Consider the following 27,792-nt stretch of genomic DNA (forward strand, 5'->3'; position numbering starts at 1 on the left):
ATATCTCTCCAGCCATCTTCAAAAGACGCAGCGTCTAGCTGCTTTTCCGTTGGTAGCGCCACTTCCAGCAGCTGCACGTATCCTTGGGCTAGTCAACCGTCTTGTAGCCGCCCAATGTTAAGCCGTGGCATCCGACTTCGACGCGTGTTGTACACCGTCGAGAGTTTTGAGCGCAGGCATACTGCAACGAGGTAGGTCGGATTCAATATTCGCACTGCGGTAAGTGCGGACGTTCGTGATGCCGGAGAAAAATTTACCGTAGATTAGAACGTGGTCGATTTGGTTCTCCGTTTCTTGGTTAGGTGATCTCCGTGTGGCCTTGTGGATATTTTTGCGGGGAACTTCGGATTACCATTCCGCGGGAGGCTGCGAAGTTTATGCACCGTTGGCCGTTATCATTTGATTTGATGCAGACTATTTGGTCCGATTACCGGTCTATACATTTTCTCCCTTCCTACCTGTGCGTTCATGTCGCCGATGATGATTTTGATGTCCCGTAGTGGGCATCCATCGTATGTGTGCTCCAGCTGTGCGTAGAACGCTTCTTTCTCTTCGTCGGGTTTCCTTAGTGTGGGCAGTGCTCGTTGATGATGTTATAGTTGAAGAAATTACCATTTACCTTCAGCTTGCACATCCTTGCGTTGATTGGCTGCCATCCAATCACACGTTGGCGAATCTTAGCTGGGACTATGAAGCCGGTTCCAAGCTCGTTGGTGGTGCCAAAGCTTTGGTAGAAGGTAGCCGCTCGATGCCCGCTTTTCCACACTTTCTGTCCTGTCCAGCAAATCTCCTGCAGCGCCACGACGTCGAAGTTCCGGGGATGTAATTCATCGTAGATCATCCTGTCGCAACCTGCGAAACCTAGCGACTTGCAGTTCCATGTTTCAAGCTTCCAATCGTGATCCTTTATTCGTCGCCTAGGTCTTTGCCGATTATATCGAGTCGCATTATCTTTTATATTGCTCGTAATTATTGGCTTTCCAGGCGGCTTATTGGGCCTGCGCAAACCTCTTGTATCGTCGGGGGGTCGTCGTGTCAGGTCTATTTTGTGTCCCACCTGACACCAGGACTTGGGCTTGTGCGCTTCGAGCGGCACACGGTTGCTTTGGTGGGTCCTACTTGCGGATACATGCAGCTTTTTATAGGAATTTAACAGGGCCCACTGTCAAACCCCACCACATCCTAGGCAAGCCCCACAACTCGCAGATGACCTGGGGAGGGATCGTCAAGCCCTTGGACATAGTCCCTGCTGCCCTCGTCGGTGACTGGAAATATGGTTCCTAATTTCACCACATTATCAAATAAAACGATAAACAAAGTCGATGGTGTTATTTACCCGATCAGGGTATTTATTTGGAGTAATTAATAAGAAACCCTAGTTGATTTCATGAAATAAAATTTAGCTTTATTTCTGAAAAATTTTCTTTCTCAACTGGTCGGTTCTGACTTATCTTCAGCACCCAATAGATTTTTTCCTTTCGTTTCTGGTACAACAAATAAAATAACGAAAATTCCTATGAAACAGATGGAAGTGTGGAACCACATCGTTCCATATAGATGAATTCGGTCGATCATGATTGGAAATAGCTGCAATATAATTAAAATAACATTTGGTAGAGCAAATACTTTCATTGAAATTACCTTGAGAATAACGAACGCACTCGCCGAGAACATTAAAGTGCCAATAGTGCTACCGATGCTGCGAATCTAAAAATGAGAATACGTAGAAATCTAATATTCTAATTGATTTAAAACCTATGAATATACTTACTTTTTGTGGAAGTACCTCGGCCAGAATAACATGCGGTAGCGGTAATATTCCAAACGACAAAAACAGAATGGTGAACGACAAGCTTAGAATCGGTAGAGAGCCACTCAGTTGCAGGAATGAGGAAAGTCCCATGCAAAATAAACCAACGGTAGCCCCTATGGTAGACATCAGTAGAAGAATCTTGCGGCCTAGATTGTCCACCAAAATAAAAGATACAATCGTGCCGATCAGCTGAATCAGCGCTACGATGATTGAAGACGCATTTGGGCTTAAGTCCGAACCGGATTCCTGAAAAATGTTTGCCGTGTATGTCATGATGGCTAACGATCCACTGAACTGATTCAGTGCCATTAGAAATGTTCCAATTCCTAATCCCTTGCGGGCTTGTTTTGTACCTGTTGGAGATAAATGAATAATAATGCTGTGTATGGTAGATAGAGACCATAAGTAATGATTTATGCTCACAAAAATCTCGCCAATTGATACTACGCTGTCTGAGAATTTCTTCTGCCGTTTGTGATGATCTTTGTAGCTGCTCAAATTCCATCTTAAAATCATCAGTCTTCTGGCAGTTCTTCCAGATGCCCCGGTAGAACATCAATGATTGTTCTGCTTTCTCGGTTAGATGTCGTTCCAACAAGCAGTAGGGCGTTTCCGGTAGAAAAAAGGTGCATAGAAGAAATATGGTAGGTGCCGCGAGCATCACGACAGGTACGGTGAAGTACGACAAGTAGCTTCCGAACACAAATCCCAACAGAAATCCAGCGTTCAGGGATATAATTAACAGCGAGCCCAACATCCCACGGAGCTTGTTGTGGGCGATGTCTGCAATGTACAGAGGAATTGCTCGGAACACTCCTCCTCCAGCAGTTCCTGCCAGAATTCGTCCAAGATAGATGTAGTATACATTGGGTCCGCAAAGGATACATAGCCAGAAAGCCTGTTGAAGAAAATATTTTTTTTAATAGAAGTGGAATTTGCGTACTTGAATGTATTCAAGCATAAGGACATTAATTTATTAGGGGGAATGAAGATTTCGGCAGGTTTTGTTCTATTATTGTCAGGGGGGTTTTCTATAACTAATTATGCTCGAATTTGGCCTAAACATTCTTTGCATATCAAAGAATATTGTGGCAAAATTTCATAAAATACAATAATAGAACAAAACCTGCCAAAGCCGCCATTTCCCCTAATAATTTATGTATGTACTTCACTTCCTACACCTCCTCAATGTACTTGAAAGAAATAAACTCTTCTTTAATAAATCTTGGCCCTTATCTACTACCTAATTATGCCTTTTTTCTTGTACATGAAGACATGTTAAAAATAATAATCACATGAACGGTTTCAATTAGCACTTAGCTTCACTTGTTTCTAATTATTCGCTAACCGTATCGAACATTATTAAACTCAGAAATCGAGGATATTCTATATTCTATATCGCATAAATAGATAAGAATAATGTTTCTTGCTCCTTGTACGAGCAAAGTATCACAGGACAGCCAAAAAGCCGCTTGGTGCGGCTTAATAGAACCCGAACAAATGCAAATATCAAGATACATTTTAGATGAAAAACTACCTTGGTTAAAATTTAACACATGGTTAATTGTGTTGATGCGTATCTTATCACTAAGCTACACTACCCATAAAAGTATAATTCACTTTTGTTTGGTTGAATACCTATTTATATGGGCCAGTTGTGAATTCCTCCTGTATGGGACAGCTGTTTTAGAACAACGAGAAAAACTTTTGTTGCACTAACCACATGCGGAATTACAAGCAGCTGCAGGCCACGCTTTTTACCGAACCGGTCGGCCAGAAAACCATACGTTGGCGCTCCAATGAATCCACCGATGCATAGGAGAGATCCTATCCAGGAGGCTTGCTCGATGGTCACCGCCCCGGACGTCAGATGTGTTTCGCTGGATTGCAGATAGGGCAGAAACGGAGACACCCACCCAAGGGCGGCCCCATGGCTGATTGTGATGATATTGACTGCCAAATATAAATCACGTTTGAGTTGCAAACTCGATTTGACAATTTAAGCTGTAGCACTAACCAGCGACGGCAGACAAGAATTGGTTGAGGAACGACTTGAACGGAAAATTTTCTCCAATTATTAACCGAAGTAATTTCATTTCTCTTCTCTTAATTTGCACTCTTTACGATAAGGGAGTAAAATACACTTGTTCCGTTCCGCGATTTAAACTGTACAATGAAAAATTATTGAAAATTGACTTAGTTATTGACTACTAGAAGTAAGTAGACATAGACTTAGAAGTTGTTCGATTTACAGAAAATACAGAAGTATTGCTTCCCTGACGTATTCATCAAAGAAACGCCGGAGAAGGAATATTTTTGCGTTTTTCTGCTTTTAATTCGCATTCCGAACACCCTTGTTAATTATCTCTAAGTTAACAAAACCAAACAAAAAACAATACACACAATCTTTGGAGAAATATCGTAGCTGTATACATTTAGGCAGATTATATCCTACTGAGCACTTATGGAACCAAAACCCGAATTGGAACGGTAGACTATGATCGCGTTATGTGATATGCAAACAATAATCAAATTTTATGACTGATCCTTATCAGTCCGTCTACGAAAAGGTGCCATCTAGAGAAGCACAGTCCAAAATGCACCCCTTAAGCTTTTTCAATGTTTTCATCAACAAGAATACGAACCATTATTTCAACGTGCAGATGCAAAACCAGCTTCATCCTAAAAATCTTGTATTCAAAACAACAAGGTTTTTGAGACTTTCGAACGCATCTAAAACAGGTTTTAAAAATGGGCAAAACGCCCGAAAGGTCGTGTAAAATGACTCAATTGCAATTGATTAGCGAGGCGCAGGAAAAAATGGAGCAGGACGATATGCGAAGGCTGCGGGGAAGGACCAGTTCCCGGCTGAACTTCTCAAACATGGCAGTGAGCAGCTTTATGAAGTTTTGCACCATATTATGTCGAAAATATGGGAAGACGAGGATATGCCTGCTAGCTGGTTGGACGGCCTCGTTTGCCCTCTCTTTAAGAAAGGGCACAGACTGGAGTGCGCCAATTACCGAAGAATAACCCTATGTGCCCTATGTCCCGAATTCTGTTCAACAGATTGAGACCGCTTGAAGAGTCCTTTGTCGGCGAATACCAAGCAGGTTTTCGTGAAGGCCAACCAACGACGGATCAAATGTTTACCCTGAGACAAATCCTTGATGAATTCCGGGAGTACAACTTGCAGACACATCATCTGTTTATTGATTTCAAGGCGGCGTACGATTCAGTGAAACGGAATGAATTATGGCAAATTATGCTTGAACATGGTTTTCCGGCGAAATTTATACGGCTGATTCGTATAATGTTGGACGGATGGAAATCAAGTGTAAGGGTTGCGGATGAAATATCGACGTCATTTGTTACCATAGATGGATTAAAGCAGGGTGATGCACTCTCGAATCTACTGTTCAATATAGCGCTCGGGGGAGCGAATAGGAGAGCTGGTGTACAAAGAAGCGATACCATTATCACAAAATCGCATATGCTCCTGGGATTTGCGGACAATATCGATATTATAGGGATTGATCGCCGTGCCGTGGAAGAGGCTTGTGTGCCTTTTAAGAGGGAGACAGCAAGAATCGGACTCACAATCAATGCCAGCAAAACGAAGTATATGGTCGCTGGCAATCAACATGAGTTCATTAGTGGTGGTGGTAGCGAAATTGTGCTGGATGGTGAAAAGTTTGAAGTGGTAGAAGAATTTGTGTATCTTGGAACATTAGTGACGTGCGATAATGATGTTACCCGCGAGGTGAAAAGGCGCATTGCAGCTGCAAATCGGGCTTATTACGGACTTCGTAAGCAGCTTAAATCTTGTAGTCTGCAAACGAGCTTTCAGAGTGTTTGAGCGTAAGGTGCTGCGGACAATACTCGGCGATAAACAGGAGAACGGTATCTGGCGGCGCCGCATGAATCACGAATTGTACCAGGTTTATAAAGGGCTGGATATTATTAATCTTATTCAACACGGCAGACTACGGTGAATTGGTCACGTTGTTCGTATGCCGGAAGAACGTCAAGCGAAGATAATATTTAGTAGAGAACTTGGAAGAGGCCGCAGGCTTCGTGGAAGGCCGCATATACGATGGCTTTTTGCAGTTGAAGAGGACCTGATGGCGCTCTATGTTCAGAACGACTGGAAGCGATTGGGCCAGGATCGAGTCCAGTGGAGAAGGATACTCCATTCGGCGTAGGTTAATCGAAGAGCTGTAGCCCATCAATTATCGAGTATCAAGCCTGTGAAAACAAATGGTGAACGCATGGTTGTTTGTTTTGTATTCTTCTTCTTCTTATTGGCATTACATCCCCACACTGAGACAGAGCCGCCTCGCAGTTTAGTGTTCATTAAGCACTTGCACAGTTGTTAACTGCGAGGTTTCTATGCCAGATTACCATTTTTGCATTCGTATATCATGAGACTAACACGATGATACTTTTATGCCCAGGGAAGTCGAGATAATTTCCAATCCGAAAATTGCCTAGACCAGCACCGGGAATCGAACCCAGCCACCCTCAGCATGGTCTTGCTTTATAGCCGCGCGTCTTACCACACGGCTAAGGAGGGCCCATGTTTTGTATGTTTTGGGGCCGGGCCCATGTTTTGTATTAACGGATTGAAATCGTAAAATTTAAGTAAAAAGGAAGAGATTTTGCTCAATTTTCTCTGTTACAGTTAGATAATGTTGAATTGTAATATTGAATTGTGTTGGTAACATGCGATCAGAAATGTCCTTCAAAAGATTGTTTGAGTGAATTTACGAGTGAGGCCAATTCGCCTTGAGGGTGCGTTCTGTAGCGTTCTCCCTTACTACGAATTCGCAGATGCTGATTAGCGAAGCTTAGTCTGAGAGATACAAATCTTTGTTTTCTTTGTTTTGCAAAGGACGTGTCATTTTGAAATGTTTGTGATAGAAAGAGTAATTATAATTTGATGTGAATGGTTCAATTGTGCTGCGGATGACTATTTCACAATGATAAAGAACCGGGGATTTAAAATAACGAGAAAAAAACTCAAAGGTGCAGCTCAATCGGGTTGTACGCAAAAGTGACGTAGGACTACGTGGATATATGAAATGGATGGTATTTGTCATCATAGTTTGTGTCTCTTTATCAACATTGAAATTTCACTCATCCGAAAATCTCAGTATAAGCTCTTTTTTCCTCATCAAAGATTGGTAGCCCTGATATGAGCCGTTTGTTTAAGTTTTCGATGGGAATCTGTGAATTCCGGTTAGTTCTGGTAGATGCTGAAGTCCATTTCCCCTGTTTCGGTAAACATTTGATAGATGAGCTTCTGTAAAGAAATAAAGAAACAAGGTAAAATTATTCTCTATTAATTTCCATTTCTGAGATTAACGCACGAATGCCACTAAAATTGGGTAATAAGAAGTTTTTTGCCTCCGATAAATAGTTTTTTAGATAAGATTCACCATTTTGGGACTTGTGCATTGGCGGAGAGAGAGGTGGGGCACCACACGATGCACTCACACCATTGTTCTCGAAGGCTATTGTTCTTGCGCTAAGTGGGGCCCCATCAAATAACAATAGCTGGCACCGCCAGTGGACTTGTGCTACACTTTTGGATCTGTCAACGAGTGTCATTAATATGAGATATCCGGGTTCAATAAATGATGACAAAATGATGCAAGAACAAGCACAAGAACAAGGGATAATGCTTATTGGTGAGTTCTGTAATGAGAAAAGTTGAAATGAAACAATTATAGATTTAGTGAGTTTTCACATTTAGCCCTAATCACCTGAAGATCGGGAACTTCCACTACATCCCGACGAGTGAAACCGGAAGAAAACCAGATCCGTTAAACTTGGTCAGTGATGTCAGAACGAGACAAAGCTGAACCGGAGGAAAGCCGAAGTGTTCAACGGGCAAAGATGACCCGACTGCGGAAAGAAGATTTTGTGAAGTGATGCGTTGGTTGCTGCTAGAGAGAACGAGAAAGAGTGAACCAGAGAAATGGTGAATCCTCCAAGTAAAAAGAAGAACGTTATTTGTCACTGCCTTGTAAGCAGGAGAAAAGGCTACAAGAAAAATAAATAAAAGATTTAAAAAACAGATTTTACGAAAAACAAATCAAAACAAGGCACTTTACGTTTTTTAGCGTCCTAGTTGGAAAACGCATTATAAGTGATTTTTTTGTTTTGCACTTTTCTTCCCAAGCAATTTCGTCTAAAATCTAAAAACCGAATATACAAGAAAGGCAAAGGATTTTTCACGCTAATCACGACATAATCTAACACATGAGATTTAAAATAATTATTACCAATGGGAAAAAGTATATCTTTGTCGTCTTTTTTCAATGAATTATAACTTACGATCTGTTCGTAAAAAAACGTTCTCAAATTGACATTTAAATTTTTTAGGGCTCAAATTCATCTGGGGGGTTACTAGGTAGCAAATATAGACACTACATGGGAAATAATAAGTAGAGCTCTTGTTAATAAACAGAAAAACTTGTTGGTGGCAATATAGTGACCAATGCCTTATAAATGGTTAAACCGCTCTTTGCGGAATCCCGATAAAAATGGCTCGCGCGCCGAAAAGCGGCTTACTTGTATTCAATAAGTTAAGCCTGTAAATTTAAATGGATGGAATAACTAACAGAAACCAAGCTTCAACGCCAAACGCCGATGTCACCGAAACAGTCCATTTTTGCAATTAAACCTTTCTGTTCAGAAAATGCTAGTCCTGAGAAGAACCAATTTTCTTTCCCCAATGCGCTTTCCCAATAATGTAATAAAAGCATCACCACAGGCGGCGCGGGATCGCAAAAGTGCTATTTTTGTAGTCAACCCTTTCTTCATATAAAATGATGGTTCGTTGAGGTTGAATGATCTGCAGCAACACACCAATGCGATGGATTTCTGTTGAAAATGTTACCTGCGTCTCCGTGATGCTGTGTTCGCTCCGCTGCGAACGCTTTGATGTGTCCGCTCTGCGTGAAATCTAACTGAGGTTAAGATCCAAACCCGCTAGTTGCTTGATTTTGATGTCTGTGCTAGTGATGCATGCACGTGATTGGTTGATTTACCTATATCTAAACTTTTGATCAATTATCGATAATAAATTGTTAAAAATCATTATTTTCATATAAATACAAAGAAGCGTTGATTCATTTTTGATCGAATGATCCAAAAAATTGAAAATCCATCGAGAAACGGCTGAGTTATTAAACTTTAAAGTCTATCATATTTTCGTGACGGGTCCCGATTTTTACAATCGTAAAGTGTACCCCAATATAGAAAAGACAGACGTAGTCCTACGTCAAAAAATCATATTACAATAGAATGCGAAACCATTTTGTCTTTAAAAAAATAACAGGAAAGATACACATACAGAAGCATCGGATCAGAAATAATAAACTGTGAATTCTAAACATCCCAACCCAAGAAACGCAATACTGAAATCTTTTTTTTATAAAATTAGCTCTGTGGTATTCGATTACATTCAAACAGAAAGCTGTAGTCTTGTTAAAATGATAAAAAATTCAAATGTGAATGTTAGACAAAGTTAGGCCATTGTTGCGATTATACTTTTGCCGTTGTCAAACAATTTTGTTTTGTACTTTGTAAGAATAAACTTTCGCTTGTACAAAATGGTGATCCTGAAAACAACTGATTTATTTTCAATAAGGCGCCAAAAGCAATCACTCAATAGTTTGAATCTTGCTAGACAATGAGACAGAAGAGCTGCTGATGATGGACACTCGATGTACCACTTCCGACGCTACCATTGTTTTGGGATTTTTGGGAAAATTGCACATGAGTGCTGTGCTGCCTCGCCAGTCAATTTTCAGCAACAACGATCGATGCCCGCAAAAGATATTTTTGTTAGGGATCGTTCAAAAATTACGTCCAGGGTTGGGGGGGGGGGGGGGGTTCTAGAATTTGTGACAATTTGTGACGGGGGGAGAGGGGGGGTCTCGTCTTGTGTTACGTCCAACAAGAAAAAATACCTTATTACATTTTAGAAACAATTTGATTAGTTAAAAAATATTTTAATTTGCTGTTAAGGAAGTTAATTCCCACTAAATTCCTTGTAAAAGTAGTGTACAAAGAAAACGAACCATCATATATTTTACAGTTGTACGTACAGGGGGGGGGGTCAGTGATTTGTGACAGATTGTGACAGAAGGGGGAGGGGGTTGAAAATGCAGAAAAACGATGGACGTAATTTTTTAACGATCCCTTACTAGATAAAGATTGTCGCTTCGGTTCCCTTTGTTCTGCTGTCCGGAACATGTTGGGTATCAAGCTGTCAAATCGTATGGATTTTCCTTCTTTGACATTTAGCTCCCCTATCCTCGCCAGCAAAAGATGTTCCGGACAGCGACGACAGCGACAATCTTTATCTAGTAACTAAAATATCTTTTATGCCCGCTAACCATATTCTGTTATTTGACCAGACGAGTCTCGGGGATCTCCAGTTAGCCTTCCAAGCAAAGGCGTAGTATTGCCAATTCGGGGATGGCGAGATCAATTCTCAGCCCGGTTCTGCATGTTTTCGGGAGGGTAACATCCTAGATTTCCTGGGCATAGTGTATCCATTGTGCTTGCGACATGAGATACATACTCATGCAATTGCACAGCCTCATGTGCCAACACCTGCCCAAAAAACATCTCAAAGTATTGATGGCAATGTAAAGTTTTAAAGGCTGGTCTGAATAAATGTTGGGTATCTTTTATCATCTTAATAAATTCACAATTTTCCCAACGTATAGAATATAGCGTACCCTTACATCATATACCATCAATCACGATATTGTGAAAATAGCTGAGAAAAGCTTAGGTAATTGAAGCGCCAAGTGCTCAGTCGTACATGTCTGTACAGGTAATTTAATTTTGCCAGTGATCAAATGATAAATAGCTAATGATAATAACAAACCAATAGCAAATTATTCGCAACAAAGAAAATATCAAAATCTGTTATTATTCATATGCTGAAGTTCCAAATGATAAATTAATTGCAAAAATTGTTATGATTATAAAATCAGTTCTTTATTTTGTGCGCCGTGGGGTTGCCTGGTGGTTTCCTAGTCTTCGGTAAGAAAACTAACTTCTGTCTTTTTCATTTGCTTAGCTTAGCTTGATTGACTTACCCATCGTAGTTACTAGTCGTGATTGGCCGAGAAACAACAAATAATGCACAGCTCACCAATTGAATAGTTTTCTCGGGACTAAAAAGCTATTCTCACTGTACATGCTTCGGAGTTTCTTTAATTCAAACCAATAGCGATGCCGGCCACGTCCTCACAGTCAATTAGGATAGAGGGGGGAAATTAGTTCGACACTCATCACTACAAGAGACCGAGGAATCCTCTGCATCTCCATGAGCGCACTGGAAAGGAACATTATGTTAGTTGGAAAGGAAATATATTGGAAATCGCCTTGGTAAGCGACCAATTATTTCATTTGAACGACGCCATATTCATGATGATACAAAAACAGAAAAGCAACGCGTGTCTTACGTATTTTCCCGAAGACTGGTTCGATATCTTAACTACTTCGTGACGACTAAAGCACGCACTGAACAACGCTTGCTCGATAGCTACTCCGAAAAAAACACGCACTGAACTGATTAACTTTATTATCGGCCGCACAATGCAGAACACAATATTTCGGCAGAACGGGCGATCGTACTGCTGTCCGAAACAAGAGAAAACACGCACCGAGCTGATTAACTTTATTACCGGCCGCGCAATGCCACTAACTTCTGCCTTTTTCATTTGTCGGGAAAACTACACTCATCGAAGTATCTCTGCATAACGGCACGTTGCATCCTTTGTCTAGCCTTAAGGCAGGCTGATCGAAGAACTGCAAACTCTGCACCCACCAAAATATCGGTCGTCTGCCGTTTTTTGCACGCGCGTGATGGGACAGCTACCAGTGCATCTTCGCTTAGACTGTCAGTGTTGGCTGCCAGTCCCATGGCCGCGGTGAAAACTTCGCTGTCGAAGTGATTGGTCTTCCACCCATGAGCCTGACAGGGATCCCTCGCCTTCGGATAATGTACAACATAATTGATCTTAAAGTGAATTGCTAAATGGTCACTATAGGTGTAGTCCTCATCCATCCTCCAGTCCATGTATATTTCTAGACCCAGTCCATGTATATTGCTGACTGAGAAACGTTAAGTCAATACACTACTCGACCCCACTCCTACAGGATGTGTTAGTGGAACCATCATTTACTAGCACTGCGTCGTTCTTTGCAAGCGCTTCAAGTAACACTTGACCCTGCGATTGGTGCAACGGCTGTCCCACTCCGCTGCCTAAGCCTTACCTGATTAGCACACATGATGTAAATAAGTTTATTTTACTCATATACGAACTAAGTCAGTCATATGAGAGTTACTATAACCAATTCGGTTTGAATCTGGTTGAGCTGTTCTAATGGAATCTATACCATTTCGTCGAAAGACATTTCGTCGAATGACATTTAGTCGAATGACATTTAGTCGAATGACATTTGGTCGAAAGGACATTACGTCGAATGGACATTTGGTCGAAGGGACATTTAGTCGAAAATGATTTTTAATACACTAGAGACGCAGGACATTTGGTCGAAAGAACACTAAGTCGAATAAAAACATTTAGTCGAAATCAGATTTTAGAATGAAGAATCTTCGTACATTTGGTCGTATGACGTTTGGTCGGAAGCGGATTTCAAATTAAAAATCTTGGTACATTTAATCTAATGACGTTCCATCGAATGGCTATTTGAAAGAAAAGAACTTTAGTCAATAATAATTAAAAACTAAATTATTTATTGTGGTGTTTCTAAAAGTCACATAATTATTGCTTCGATATTGTCCAAAGAATGATGGGTTCATTATTATTATTTAATCAGACTAAGGCCGAAGTGGCCTGTGCGGTATATAAGAGTCTTCTCCATTCGGCTCGGTCCATGGCTACACGTCGCCAACCACGCAGTCTACGGAGGGTCCGCAAGTCATCTTCCACCTGATCGATCCACCTTGCCCGCTGCGCACCTCGCCTTCTTGTGCCCGTCGGATCGTTGTCGAGAACCATTTTCACCGGGTTACTGTCCGACATTCTGGCTACGTGCCCGGCCCATCGCAGTCGTCCGATTTTCGCGGTGTGAACGATGGATGGTTCTCCCAACAGCTGATGCAATTCGTGGTTCATTCGCCTCCTCCACGTACCGTCCGCCATCTGCACCCCACCATAGATGGTACGCAGCACTTTCCTTTCGAAAACTCCAAGTGCGCGTTGGTCCTCCACGAGCATCGTCCAGGTCTCGTGTCCGTAGAGGACTACCGGTCTAATTAGCGTTTTGTAGATTGTCAGTTTGGTACGGCGGCGAACTCTATTCGATCGGAGCGTCTTGCGGAGTCCAAAGTACGTACGATTTCCAGCCACTATGCGTCTCCGAATATCTCTGCTGGTGTCATTTCGGCAGTCACCAGTGAGCCCAAGTACACAAATTCTTCTACCACCTCGATTTCGTCACCACCGATGCAAACTCGCGGTGGGTGGCTCACATTGTCTTCTCTTGAACCTCTTCCTATCATGTACTTCGTCTTCGACGTGTTGATGACTAGTCCGATCCGCTTAGCTTCCCTCTTCAGTCTGATGTAGGCTTCCTCCATCTTCTCAAAGTTACGTGCCATAATATCTATGTCGTCGGCGAAACCAAATAGCTGGACGGACTTATTGAAAATTGTACCACTCGTGTTAATCCCTGCTCTTCGTATTACCTTCCAAAGCGATGTTGAATAGCAAACACGAAAGACCATCACCTTGCCGTAACCCTCTGCGGGTTTCGAAGGGACTCGAGAATGCCCCTGAAACTCGAACTACGCACATCACCCGATCCATCGTCGCTTTGATCAACCGTGTCAGTTTATCCGGAAAACCGTGTTCGTGCATTAGCTGCCATAGCTGGTCCCGATCGATTGTATCATATGCGGCTTTGAAGTCGATGAATAGATGATGTGTGGGCACGTTGTATTCGCGGCATTTCTGCAGTACTTGGCGAATGGCGAACACCTGGTCCGTGGTGGAGCGTTCGCCCATAAAACCCGCCTGGTACTGCCCACGAACTCCCTTGCAGTTGGTGCTAGTCGACGGCATAAAATTTGGGAGAGTACCTTGTAGGCGGCGTTCAGCAATGTGATTGCGCGGTAGTTGCTACAATCCAGCTTATCGCCCTTTTTGTAGATGGGACACACGACACCTTCCATCCACTCCTGCGGCAAAACTTCCTCCTCCCAAATCTTGGTAATGACCCAGTGCAGCGCTCTAGCCAGTGCCTCACCACCGTGTTTAAATAGCTCTCCTGGTAGTTGGTCAACCCCTGGGGCTTTGTTGTTCTTCAGCCGGCCAATTTCCTCCTGGATTTCCTGGAGATCCGGAGCCGGTAGAATTATGTCCTGCGCGCGTTCTCCCAGGTCCATCACCATACCGCCATCTTCGTCTGCCACATCGCCATTCAGGTGTTCTTCGTAGTGCTGCCGCCACCTTTGGATCACCTCACGCTCGTTCGTAAGAAGGTTCCCGTTTATGTCCTTACACATATCAGGCTGTGGCACGTGGCCCTTACGTGAACGGTTTAACTTCTCATAGAACTTTCGTGTGTTATTAGCGCGGTACAGTTGCTCCGTTTCTTCACGGTCTCGATCTTCCTGCTGGCGCTTTTTCCTCCGGAAAATCGAGTTTTGTCTGTTCCGCGCCTGTTTATATCGTGCCTCGTTCGCCCTCGTGCGGTGTTGCAGCAATCTCGCCCATGCTGCATTCTTCTCTTCCACTAACTGCTCACATTCGCCGTCATACCAGTCGTTTCTCTGATCCGGGGCACCGTGCCAAGTGCAGCGGTTGCGGTGCTACCAATGGCGGATCGAATATCTCTCCAGCCATCTTCAAGAGACGCTGCGCCTAGCTGCTCTTCCGTTGGAAGTGCCACTTCCAGCTGCTGCGCGTATTCTTGGGCTAGTCTACCATCTTGTAGCCGCCCAATGTTAAGCCGCGGCGTCCGACTTCGACGCGTGTTGTACACCGTCGAGAGTTTTGAGCGCAGACATACTGCAACGAGGTAGTGGTCGGATTCAATATTCGCACTGCGGTAAGTGCGGACGTTCGTGATGTCGGAGAAGAATTTACCGTCGATTAGAACGTGGTCAATTTGGTTTTCCGTTTCTTGGTTAGGTGATCTCCATGTGGCCTTGTGGATATTTTTGCGGGGAAAGAAGGTGCTTCGGACTACCATTCCGCGGGAGGCTGCGAAGTTTATGCATCGTTGGCCGTTGTCATTCGATACGGTGTGCAGACTATCCGGTCCGATGACCGGTCTATACATTTCCTCCCTTCCTACCTGTGCGTTCATGTCACCGATGACGATTTTAACGTCCCGCAGTGGGCATCCATCGTATGTCTGCTCCAGCTGTGCGTAGAACGCTTCTTTCTCGTCGTCGGGTCTCCCTTCGTGTGGGCAGTGCACGTTGATGATGCTATAGTTGAAGAAACGGCCTTTAATCCTCAGCTTGCACATCCTTGCGTTGATTGGCTGCCACCCAATCACGCGTTGGCGCATCTTACCCAGCACTATGAAGCCGGTTCCCAGCTCGTTGGTGGTGCCACAGCTTTGGTAGAAGGTAGCCGCTCGATGCCCGCTTTTCCACACTTTCTGTCCTGTCCAGCAAATCTCCTGCAGCGCCACGACGTCGAAGTTGCGGGGATGTAATTCATCGTAGATCATCCTGTCGCAACCTGCGAAACCTAGCGACTTGCAATTCCATGTTCCAAGCTTCCAATCGTGATCCTGTATTCGTCGCCTAGGTCTTTGCCGATTATATCGAGTCGCATTATCTCTTATATTGTTCGTAATGATTGGTTTTCTAGGCGGCTTATTGGGCCTGCGCAAACCTCCTGTCTCGTCGGAGGGCCGTCGTGTCAGGGCTGTTTAGCGTCCCACCTAACACCAGGACTTGGGCTTGTGCGCTTTGAGCGGCACACGGTCGCTTTGGTGGGGCCTACTTGCGGATACATGCAGCTTTTATAGAGGTTTAACAGGGCCCACTGTCAAACCCCACCACATCCTAGGCAAGCCCCACAACTCGCAGATGGCCTGGGGAGGGATCGTCAAGCCCTTGGACATAGTCCCTGCTGCCCCCGATGATGGGTTCATAAAAAGAATAAATAATACGAAAACAGTGAATATTCCGAGAATATTCCCGACTGGGTATTGACTTTGGCGAACCCCTCTAACCGACTACGATGAATCTATTCCACCTAGTAAAAAAATCAGTAGAATGATGTTTCGTCATTATACATGACGTCGAATAGATTAGGTCATATGACCATATGGTCGGAACAAAATTTTCGGCCAATAATTAACGAATTATTGTTGAAAGACAATTTTATTCTGAACTAATTATTGTATACATATTAGAGTGGGGCGTCATGGTCATTTTTTCAAATCAATGGTTTTTCGAAGCAATTCTGGGTCCTGAACAACTGTGCAGAAATTGGGACCGATTGGTTGCTTCCTTGCTTTCCGCATCGCGTTTGAAGTTTGTATGGAAATTAGTATGGGGGAACGTATATTTTTGCATTTCTACTACTAGAGGTTTCAGTTCATCGTAAACCAAATGGCACATTGCGTTAAAGTATAACCCAAAGGATGCCGAAAAACTTTGCTGAAGAAGGCACGTTGCTGGAACGTCTACGAAAAAAGTTATAACGCTTCGAAGATTGAGTGTTCAAACCATATGCAAAAAATCGTATATTCTGCCAGCACTGCCGAACTACGTAGACCAATAATTTAACTGAGTGTTATTTCAAAATAATTGATCTTATAGGGCTTTAGAGCTAATGCGAGCTATCCGGAATCATTTCACAAAGAAAAAAAAACCCGACAAGAAGGAAGATGGGTTTTGCCCTTCGATAACCATTGATTTCTTGCATATGGTTTGAATTATAAATTTTCGAAACGTAATAACATTTTTTGTAGACCTTCCAGCGATGTACCTTCTTCGGCAAAGTCTTTCGGCATCTTCCAGACAATATGCTAACGTTTTGAGTCACGTGATTGATGATAAATTGAAGCCGCTAATAGCAAAAATGTAAAAAAGTACGCTTTCCCATACTAATCTCCATGTAAATTTAAAACGCGATGCGGCATGCGAGGTCGCAACCAATCGAGCCCATATTTTGCACAGTTGATTGGGGTCTCAAAACGATTCAGAAAAACCTTGATCTCACTTGATCGGACGAAGTTTGCGTTTTTCCATACAACTGCGCCCCACTCTAATACATATTGAGTGAAAGAAAGATATTCAATCAAAAGAATATGAAAAAAATTCCTTTCGACCAAATGTCCCTTCGACTAAGCGTCCTTTCGACGAAATGTTATTTGACCAAATGTCATTAGACTAAATGTTCCAAAGCCGACTACGATGAAGTATTGCAAAATAACATTAAAATCATTAGTTTTTTAACATGTGCCGAAAAATAGAATAGAGGGTATTTCACCATCAGTACCTAATATTTTGCTATTCCTGTAGATTTTCAATTTTATATATATAATATCCAGGCTCTCCAGAAGTTTCTGCTAACTCAGGTGAAAAATCCTCATCAGCATTTGTATTCGTTTCTTCCACTGCTGATTAAACTTCCTCACGTCCACTGAATTCATCTAATCAATTTATCCATGTAACTTGTGGATTATTTATTGAAATTCAACCAAAAATCTATTGAAAAATTATTTATTTAACTAATTTCCTATTTGAGGTGAACCGGTCTAGGGCCGAAAACCTCATTAATAAAGACAATAAAAAAAAAAAATTTCCTATTACCGACTAAACACTTTCAACATTCGACTTAATATCCTTTCTACTAAATGTCCATTCGACCAAATGTCCATTCGACCAAATGTCCATTCAACCAAATGTCCATTCGACTAAATGTCCATTTGACTAAATTTTCATTCGACTAAATGTCCATTCGACTAAATGTCCCTTCGACGAAATGTACTTTCGACTAAATGTCATTCGACTAAATGTCATTCGACTAAACGTTATTCGACGAAGTGTCATTCGACGAACTGTCCCAAAGCCTCTCCGCTGAGGGTGTCGCGATAGGCAAGATTAATGGTGTGTTCTACTGTAGCTGTTATGTATCACCAAGGTGGTCATTAGAACGGCTTTGGGACAGTTCGTCGAATGACACTTCGTCGAATAACGTTTAGTCGAATGACATTTAGTCGAAAGTACATTTCGTCGAAGGGACATTTAGTCGAATGGACATTTAGTCGAATGAAAATTTAGACAAATGGACATTTGGTCGAATGGACATTTAGTATTATTATTATTATTTATTCAGACTAAGGCCGAAGTGGCCTGTGCGGTATATAAGAGTCTTCTCCATTCGGCTCGGTCCATGGCTACACGTCGCCAACCACGCAGTCTACGGAGGGTCCGCAAGTCATCTTCCACCTGATCGATCCACCTTGCCCGCTGCGCACCTCGCCTTCTTGTGCCCGTCGGATCGTTGTCGAGAACCATTTTCACCGGGTTACTGTCCGACATTCTGGCTACGTGCCCGGCCCATCGCAGTCGTCCGATTTTCGCGGTGTGAACGATGGATGGTTCTCCCAACAGCTGATGCAATTCGTGGTTCATTCGCCTCCTCCACGTACCGTCCGCCATCTGCACCCCACCATAGATGGTACGCAGCACTTTCCTTTCGAAAACTCCAAGTGCGCGTTGGTCCTCCACGAGCATCGTCCAGGTCTCGTGTCCGTAGAGGACTACCGGTCTAATGAGCGTTTTGTAGATTGTCAGTTTGGTACGGCGGCGAACTCTATTCGATCGGAGCGTCTTGCGGAGTCCAAAGTACGTACGATTTCCAGCCACTATGCGTCTCCGAATTTCTCTGCTGGTGTCATTTTCGGCAGTCACCAGTGAGCCCAAGTACACAAATTCTTCTACTACCTCGATTTCGTCACCACCGATGCAAACTCGCGGTGGGTGGCTCACATTGTCTTCTCTTGAGCCTCTTCCTATCATGTACTTCGTCTTCGACGTGTTGATGACTAGTCCGATCCGCTTAGCTTCCCTCTTCAGTCTGATGTAGGCTTCCTCCATCTTCTCAAAGTTACGTGCCATAATATCTATGCCGTCGGCGAAACCAAATAGCTGGACGGACTTATTGAAAATTGTACCACTCATGTTAATCCCTGCTCTTCGTATTACCCTTCCAAAGCGATGTTGAATAGCAAACACGAAAGACCATCACCTTGCCGTAACCCTCTGCGGGTTTCGAAGGGACTCGAGAATGCCCTGAAACTCGAACTACGCACATCACTCGATCCATCGTCGCTTTGATCAACCGTGTCAGTTTATCCGGAAAACCGTGTTCGTGCATTAGCTGCCATAGCTGGTCCCGATCGATTGTATCATATGCGGCTTTGAAGTCGATGAATAGATGATGTGTGGGCACGTTGTATTCGCGGCATTTCTGCAGTACTTGGCGAATGGCGAACACCTGGTCTGTGGTGGAGCGTTCGCCCATAAAACCCGCCTGGTACTGCCCCACGAACTCCCTTGCAGTTGGTGCTAGTCGACGGCATAAAATTTGGGAGAGTACCTTGTAGGCGGCGTTCAGCAATGTGATTGCGCGGTAGTTGCTTTTTGTAGATGGGACACACGACACCTTCCATCCACTCCTGCGGCAAAACTTCCTCCTCCCAAATCTTGGTAATGACCCAGTGCAGCGCTCTAGCCAGTGCCTCACCACCGTGTTTAAATAGCTCTCCTGGTAGTTGGTCAACCCCAGGGGCTTTGTTGTTCTTCAGCCGGCCAATCTCCTCCTGGATTTCCTGGAGATCCGGAGCCGGTAGAATTATGTCCTGCGCGCGTTCTCCCAGGTCCATCACCATACCGCCATCTTCGTCTGCCACATCGCCATTCAGGTGTTCTTCGTAGTGCTGCCGCCATCTTTGGATCACCTCACGCTCGTTCGTAAGAAGGTTCCCGTTTATGTCCTTACACATATCAGGCTGTGGCACGTGGCCCTTACGTGAACGGTTTAACTTCTCATATAACTTTCGTGTGTTATTAGCGCGGTACAGTTGCTCCGTTTCTTCACGGTCTAGATCTTCCTGCTGGCGCTTTTTCCTCCGGAAAATCGAGCTTTGTCTGTTCCGCGCCTGTGTATATCGTGCCTCGTTCGCCCTCGTGCGGTGTTGCAGCAATCTCGCCCATGCTGCATTCTTCTCTTCCACTAACTGCTCACATTCGCCGTCATACCAGTCGTTTCTCTGATCCGGGGGCACCGTGCCAAGTGCAGCGGTTGCGGTGCTACCAATGGCGGATCGAATATCTCTCCAGCCATCTTCAAGAGACGCTGCGCCTAGCTGCTCTTCCGTTGGAAGTGCCACTTCCAGCTGCTGCGCGTATTCTTGGGCTAGTCTACCATCTTGTAGCCGCCCAATGTTAAGCCGCGGCGTCCGACTTCGACGCGTGTTGTACACCGTCGAGAGTTTTGAGCGCAGGCATACTGCAACGAGGTAGTGGTCGGATTTTCCGTTTTTGGTTTTCCGTTTCTTGGTTAGGTGATCTCCATGTGGCCTTGTGGATATTTTTGCGGGGAAAGAAGGTGCTTCGGACTACCATTCCGCGGGAGGCTGCGAAGTTTATGCATCGTTGGCCGTTGTCATTCGATACGGTGTGCAGACTATCCGGTCCGATGACCGGTCTATACATTTCCTCCTTTCCTACCTGTGCGTTCTTGTCGCCGATGACGATCTTGACGTCCCGCAGTGGGCATCCATCGTATGTCTGCTCCAGCTGTGCGTAGAACGCTTCTTTCTCGTCGTCGGGTCTCCCTTCGTATGGCCAGTGCACGTTGATGATGCTATAGTTGAAGAAACGGCCAGCAAATATCCTGCAGCGCCACGACGTCGAAGTTGCGGGGATGTAATTCATCGGAGATCATCCTGTCGCAACCAGCGCAACCAGACGACTTCCAATCGTGATCCTTTATTCGTCGCCTAGGTATTTGCCGATTATATTGGGTCGTATTACATATCTCTTATATTGCTCGTAATTATTGGCTTTCCATGTGGCTTATTGGGCCTGCGCAAACTTCCTATCTCGTCGGAGGGCCGTCGTGTCAGGTCTGTTTTGTGTCCCACCTAACACCAGGACTTGGGCTTGTGCGCTTTGAGCGGCATACGGTCGCTTTGATGGGGCCTACTTGCGGATACATGCAGCTTTTCATAGGTATTTAATAGGGCCCACTGTCAAACTCCACCACATCCTAGGCAAGCCTCACAACTCGCAGATGGCCTGGGGAGGGATCGTCAAGCCCTTGGACATAGTCCCTGCTGCCCTCGACTGTGACTGGATTAATGGTTACTAATTTCACCACATTATCAAATAAAACGATAAACAAAGTCGATGGTGTTATTTACCCGATTAGGATATTTATTTGGAGTTATTAATAAGAAATCCTAGTTGATTTCATGGAATAAAATTTAGCTTTATTTCTGAAAAATTTTCTTTTTCAACTGGTCGGTTCTGACTTATCTTCAGCACCCAATAGATTCTTTCCTTTCGTTTCTGGTACAATAAATAAAATAACGAAAATTCCTATGAAACAGATGGAAGTGTGGAACCACATCGTTCCATAAAGATGAATTCGGTCGATCATGATTGGAAATAGCTGCAATATAATTAAAATAACATTTGGTAGAGCAGATACTTTCATTTAATTACCTTGAGAATAACGAACGCACTCGCCGAGAACATCAAAGTGCCAATAGTGCTACCGATGCTACGAATCTAAAAATGAGAATACGTAGAAATCTAATATTCTAATTGATTTAAAACCTATGAATATACTTACTTTTTGTGGAAGTACCTCGGCCAAAATAACATGCGGTAGCGGTAATATTCCAAACGACAAGAACAGAATGGTGAACGACAAGCTTAGAATCGGTAGAGAGCCACTCAGTTGCAGGAATGAGAAAAGTCCCATGCAAAATAAACCAACGGTAGCTCCTATAGTAGACATCAGTAGAAGAACCTTGCGGCCTAGATTGTCCACCAAAATAAAAGATACAATTGTGCCGATCAGTTGAATCAGAGCTAAGATGATTGAAGACGCATTTGGGCTTAAGTCCGAACCGGATTCTTGAAAAATATTTGCCGTGTATGTCATGATGGCTAACGATCCACTGAACTGATTCAGTGCCATTAGAAATGTTCCAATTCCCAATCCCTTGCGGGCTTGTTTTGTACCTGTTAGAAATAAATATAAAAAAAATATGTGTATGGCAGATAGAGACCATAAGTAATGATTTATGCTTACAAAAATCTCGCCAATTGATACTACGCTCTCTGAGAATTTCTTCTGCCGTTTGTGATGATCTTTGTAGCTGCTCAAATTCCATCTTAAAATCATCAGTCTTTTGGCAGTTCTTCCAGATGCCACGGTAGAACATCAATGATTGTTCTGCTTGCTCGGTTAGATGCCGTTCCAACAAACAGTAGGGTGTTTCCGGTATAAAAAAGGTGCATAGAAGAAATATGGTAGGTGCCGCGAGCATCACGACAGGTACGGTGAAGTACGACAAGTAGCTTCCGAACACAAATCCCAACAGAAATCCAACGTTCAGGGATATAATTAACAGCGAGCCCAACATCCCACGGAGCTTGTTGTGGGCGATGTCTGCAATGTACAGAGGAATTGCTCGGTACACTCCTCCTCCAGCGGTTCCTGCCAGAATTCGTCCAAGATAGATGTAGTATACATTGGGTCCGCAAAGGATGCATAGCCAGGAAGCCTGTTGAAGAAAATTTATTTTTTAATAGAAGTGGAATTGGCGTACTTGAATGTATTCAAGCATAAGGACATCAATTTATTAGGGGGAATGACGATTTCGGCAGGTTTTGTTCTATTATTGTCAGGGGGTTTTCTTTAACTAATTATGCTCGAATATGGCCTAAACATTCTTTGCATATCAAAGAATATTGTGGCAAAATTTCATAAAATTTGATCAACAAAAACCCCCCTGACAATAATAGAACAAAACCTGCCAAAGCTGTCATTTCCCCTAATAATTTATGTATGTACTTCACTTCCTACACCTCCTCAATATGCTTGAAAGAAATATACTCTTCTTTAATATATCTTGGCCCTTATCTACTACCTAATTATGCATTTCTTGTACATGAAGACATGTAAAAAAAAATCACATAGACGGTTTCAATTAGCACTTAGAAAAGAAACTTCACTTGTTTCTCAATTATTCGCTAACCGTATCGAACATTATTAAACTCAGAAATCGAGGATATTCTATATCGCATAAATAGATAAGAATAATGTTTCTTGCTCCTTGTACGAGCAAAGTATCACAGGACAGCCAAAAAGCCGCTTGGTGCGGCTTAGTAGAACCCGAACAAATGCAAATAACAGGATACATTTTAGAAAACTACCTTGGTTAAAATTTAACACATGGTTAATTGTGTTGATGCGTATCTTATCACTAAGCAACAATACCCATAAAAGCATAATTCACTTTTGTTTGGTTGAATACCTATTTATATGGGCCAGTAGTGAATTCCTACTGTATGGGACAGATGTTTCAGAACAACGAGAAAAACATTTGTTGCACTAACCACATACGGAATTACAAGCAGCTGCAGGCCACGCTTTTTACCGAACCGGTCGGCCAGAAATCCATACGTTGGCGCTCCAATGAATCCACCGATGGATAGGAGAGATCCTATCCAGGAGGCTTGCTCGATGGTCACCTCCCCGGACGTTAGGTGTGTTTCGCTGGATTGTAGATAGGGCAGAAACGGAGACACCCACCCAAGGGCAGCCCCATGGCTAATTGTGATGATATTGACTGCCAAATATAAATCACGTTTGAGTTGCAAACTCGATTTGGCAGTTTAAGCTGTAGAACTAACCAGCGATGGCAGACAAGAACTGGTTGAGGAACGACTTGAACGGAAAATTTTCTCCAATTATTAATCGAAGTAATTTCATTTCTCTTTTCTTAATTGGCACTCTTTATGAGGAGGGAGTAAAATACACTTGTTCCGTTTCGCGATTTAAACTGTACAATGAAAGTTGATTAAAAAATTGGCTTAGCATGAGAGAGAAGGAATATTTTTGCGTTTTTCTGGTTTTAATTCGTATTCCGGACACCCTTGTTAATTATCTCTAAGCTAACAAAACCAAACAAAAAACAATACACACAATCTTTGGAGGAAAATCGTAGCTGTATGCATTTAGGCAGATAATATCCTACTGAGCACTTGAGGAACCAAAACCCGAATTGGAATGGTGGACTATGATCGCGTTATGTGATATGCAAACAATAATCAAATTTTATGCCTGATCCTTATCAGTCCGTCTACAAAAAGATGCCATCCTGGAGAGAACAGTAGAAAATGCACCCCTTAAGCTTTTTCAATGTTAAATATCTTGGCTGTGCATATGCACAGCATATGTTTCGAAATGGACAAATTGATATGAAATTTGCGAAAAAGAATCCACGTGTCTTGGAGGGACTCGAACCCTCAACCTCCTACTCTCTAGATAGGCGTGATAACCCCTACACAACAAGACCACTTAAAGGTCACGTTTGCGGAAAAGCCATCAGAATCCGAGTACCAACCTCCACCGCGGTTAGCTCTCTTTTTTGCAAATTGAATATCTTTCGGATGCTTGATTTGTGTACTGTTGTATATCCACAGCCAAGCGAGTGCACATTGTTTATTAAACGAGAGGATCGCACTCCATGCCCCCCAGCAACGGACTGGGCGGGACGGTATAGAATGCGAATTCAATCGCACTCTGCTGTGCCAAAGGCTTGCTTGGCTAAAGCATTTGATGAGTTTGATTGCCTTTACGTAAACGGTCGCGTGTACTCAGACGACTAATGACGGTGAAAGACCGACACTTGATTACAATTAATTGCATATTGCAATGTGGAGATTGGGCAAATCAAGCATCCGAAAGATATTCAATTTGCAAAAAAGAGAGCTAACCGCGGTGGAGGTTGGTACTCGGATTCTGATGGCTTTTCCGCAAACGTGACCTTTAAGTGGTCTTGTTGTGTAGGGGTTATCACGCCTATCTAGAGAGTAGGAGGTTGAGGGTTCGAGTCCCTCCAAGACACGTGGATTCTTTTTCGCAAATTTCATATCAATTTGTCCATTTCGAAACATATGCTGTGCATATGCACAGCCAAGATATTTAACAAAAAAATGGTTTTCGTACGGCCGAGTTGCCGAATAATATGCAATTAATTGCTTTTTCAATGTTTATATCAACCGAACCATTATTTCAACATGTGTATGCAAAATTTACAAGACCAGCTACATTCCAAAATAATCTCTTATTCAAAACAACAAGGTTTTTGAGACTTTCTCACGCATTTTAAATATGTTTTAAAAATGAGCCTGGGGAAAAACACCCGAAAGGTTGTGTCAAATGACTCAATTGCATGTCAAAAAATAATGGATAACGCATGGTTGTTTGTTTTGCATTAACGGATTGAAATCGTAAAATTTAAGTAAAAATGGAGGGATTTGCTGAGTCGAGTCAAGTACGAGACACTGAAGACGGCCTTACTGTTGAGGTCGAAATGCGTATCTGTCAAGATACAATTGAGTGGTGGAATTCAATGGGATTGTACAAACTCGTCTTATGACAAGTGATTTTTTTCGTTGCAGTTCGATAATGTTGAATTGTAATATTGAATTGCAATGGTAACATTCGATCAGAAATGTCCTACCAAAGATTATACAAGTGAATTTATGAGTGAGGCCATTTTGTCCCGTGGGCGCGTTTTGTACTTCTGCCTCACTACGAATTCGCAAATGCTGACTATTTCACAATGATAAGGATCCAGGGATTTAAAAAACGAGCAAAAAAATATCTTATTTCTAAGCATATGCGGTATTTCGGAAAATTTCGTTTCAGGTGGTTCGAAACGAAATTCCTCGGAATTTCGCGGAATTTGAGCATTGCAAAATCTGATTTCTTGATTTCGTTTCGTTTCGTAAAAAAATTTCGCTAGAAAAAACTAGCTACTAATGAAATTTAACGGAATTCCGCGGAATTTCGAAACAAATTTAAACTTAAACCATACTGTATATTATCAAAAATTTTGGCTGCGCCACTGAAGAAAACCGTAAAGTTGTTTTCAAAACTTTTGGTTATACAAATTTTTCTGTTAACGCTTACTACACTGCCAAAAATATCCATATCAAATTTATGTGTGAGCATGTCCCGTAACACGGTAGATCACTTTGACGTAGTGTGTTGCGGTGTAAGATCTACCAAACAGAGCCCTAGCTTAATCTATTTTTCTAGCTAGGGCAATAAGTTGTGGTAATTAAGGATTCGTATTTAGTCCCCGCTACCAACAGCAGTCTCAGAAATAAAACATAAATTATGTTACCTTGCAGACAGTTGAAAGACTCGAATTCCTCTTGTTTGAGGCTAGACTGTATGCAGCGGAAACAACTTTTCGAGCAATTAGTTAAAAAACCTCGGTACCCGGTCCTAGGCTGAACTGACTGATGGAAAAATCGAGTTAGGGGTTTAAATACGTACTAACTCTTCATGATCTGGTGAAAATGGTAGTGAGAGGAACACACGGAAGTTCTTATTACTGAACAAATTCTCTTGCTTGAAATGGTCTTGTAGACAGAGCTAAATCCCGGGTTTTTATTGTTTTACTGGTGATATTCTCGAAGCAAGACAAGGATGTGGCTAGGGCTCCGATGCATGGCCAAAAACAGTATCACTGTTCTGTTTTCTCAAGAAAGGATTGATTTCCTATTGATAAGGGGCGCGCCTTCAATGGGATTGCTCTCTGTGAAGGGTCTAAATAGCGGGACCTTGTCATGGTGCTCTTGAGAAAACAAAACAACAACTGTATCAAAGCCGATACTGCATTGCATATCAATAGTAATGAAGTAATTCTACAATAGATCTAATAACAGGTCGCAGTGGCACACCCGAAAAGGAAAAAAAAATGTGTGAGCTTTATAGATATTTGCAATTAGTCCATAACAATAAATTGTATGTGTGAGCCTCATAAAATATGTATAAGTCTCAAACATAAAATTGATTATTGATTGTGATACACCTTATTAGACTCATTAATAAACTCTGTAAGAATATATTTATATATAGTATCAGCTTTCTAATAAATTATGAAAGCAATAGAAATAAATCAAGTGCACTTGTCATAAGACGAGTTTGTACAATCCCATTGAATTCCACCACTTAATTGTATCTTGACAGATACGTATTTCGACCTCAACAGTAAGGCCGTCTTCAGTGTCTCGTACTTGACTCGACTCGCCCCCGACAGTCATTCGCCGCGTGAAGTTTTGTGCAAGTACCCATTTGGGAACATTACAAACGCCGCGCAGTGTATCATATCCAGTAAATCTGACAATAAATGGAGCCCGTTAGCCCCGCCGCTTTGTGATCTGATATGGGTGTAAATAAAATGTGCACTCATAACGATTAATGCAGGGGCGGGGCTAATGGAATTTCTTTATTAGATATAAGAAAGCTGCTTTTCGGCGCACGCGAACTATTGACAAATTCAAAGAATCCAATAATTTTTTTTCGCAAGATTCTGAATTTGGTTAGGAGATGTTGTTTATCTAAGATGCGTATTGGTGCGAGGAATAACAACAGAAATTTGATTCAAGACGAAGTTTCTTCATATTACAAAACATTATCTCTTGGCATCTGTCTGTCCGAGCGTCGTTCATTGATGGGTGGTTGCTCTAGATAGTTTCCACAGAGGTGGCGTCTTCATTGATTTTATACAAAAGAAGGTCGATCCGACTATCCGAAATAAACTTTCTTCAAAGTGCAAAACTCGTAAATAGCGAATTTGATAGCGTTAGTTATAGGAATCATTAACAGCAACCAAGCTACCACGCC

The 27,792-nt window shown here is 42.7% G+C and overlaps 1 protein-coding gene across 1 annotated transcript; it reads right to left on the reverse strand.

Annotated features, from left to right (window-relative positions):
• Positions 1 to 1,398: 1,398 nt before the first annotated feature.
• LOC134209707 (uncharacterized) lies at positions 1,399 to 23,859 on the reverse strand. The gene is made up of 12 exons (XM_062685717.1): positions 23,781 to 23,859; positions 23,484 to 23,716; positions 22,174 to 22,648; positions 21,709 to 22,103; positions 21,579 to 21,644; positions 21,372 to 21,525; positions 3,831 to 3,929; positions 3,534 to 3,766; positions 2,237 to 2,711; positions 1,772 to 2,166; positions 1,642 to 1,707; positions 1,399 to 1,587 (listed from the first exon to the last, which is right to left on the reverse strand). The coding sequence occupies exons 1-12, from the start codon at positions 23,857 to 23,859 to the stop codon at positions 1,429 to 1,431; spliced, it is 2,829 nt and encodes a 942-aa protein (XP_062541701.1). The 3' UTR covers positions 1,399 to 1,428.
• Positions 23,860 to 27,792: the final 3,933 nt, after the last annotated feature.

The sequence above is a fragment of the Armigeres subalbatus genome, chromosome 2 (genome assembly GCF_024139115.2).
Source record: "Armigeres subalbatus isolate Guangzhou_Male chromosome 2, GZ_Asu_2, whole genome shotgun sequence".
NCBI lineage: Eukaryota > Metazoa > Arthropoda > Insecta > Diptera > Culicidae > Armigeres > Armigeres subalbatus.

Coding starts and splice junctions, on each gene's coding strand:
- LOC134209707 (XM_062685717.1), bottom strand. CDS start 23,859: ATGAAATTACTTCGATTAATAATTGGAGAAAATTTTCCGTTCAAGTCG. Junction 22,104..22,173: donor TATCAATTGGCGAGATTTTT/GTAAGCATAAAT, acceptor TATTTCTAACAG/GTACAAAACAAGCCCGCAAG. Junction 1,588..1,641: donor GTGCGTTCGTTATTCTCAAG/GTAATTTCAATG, acceptor ATTATATTGCAG/CTATTTCCAATCATGATCGA.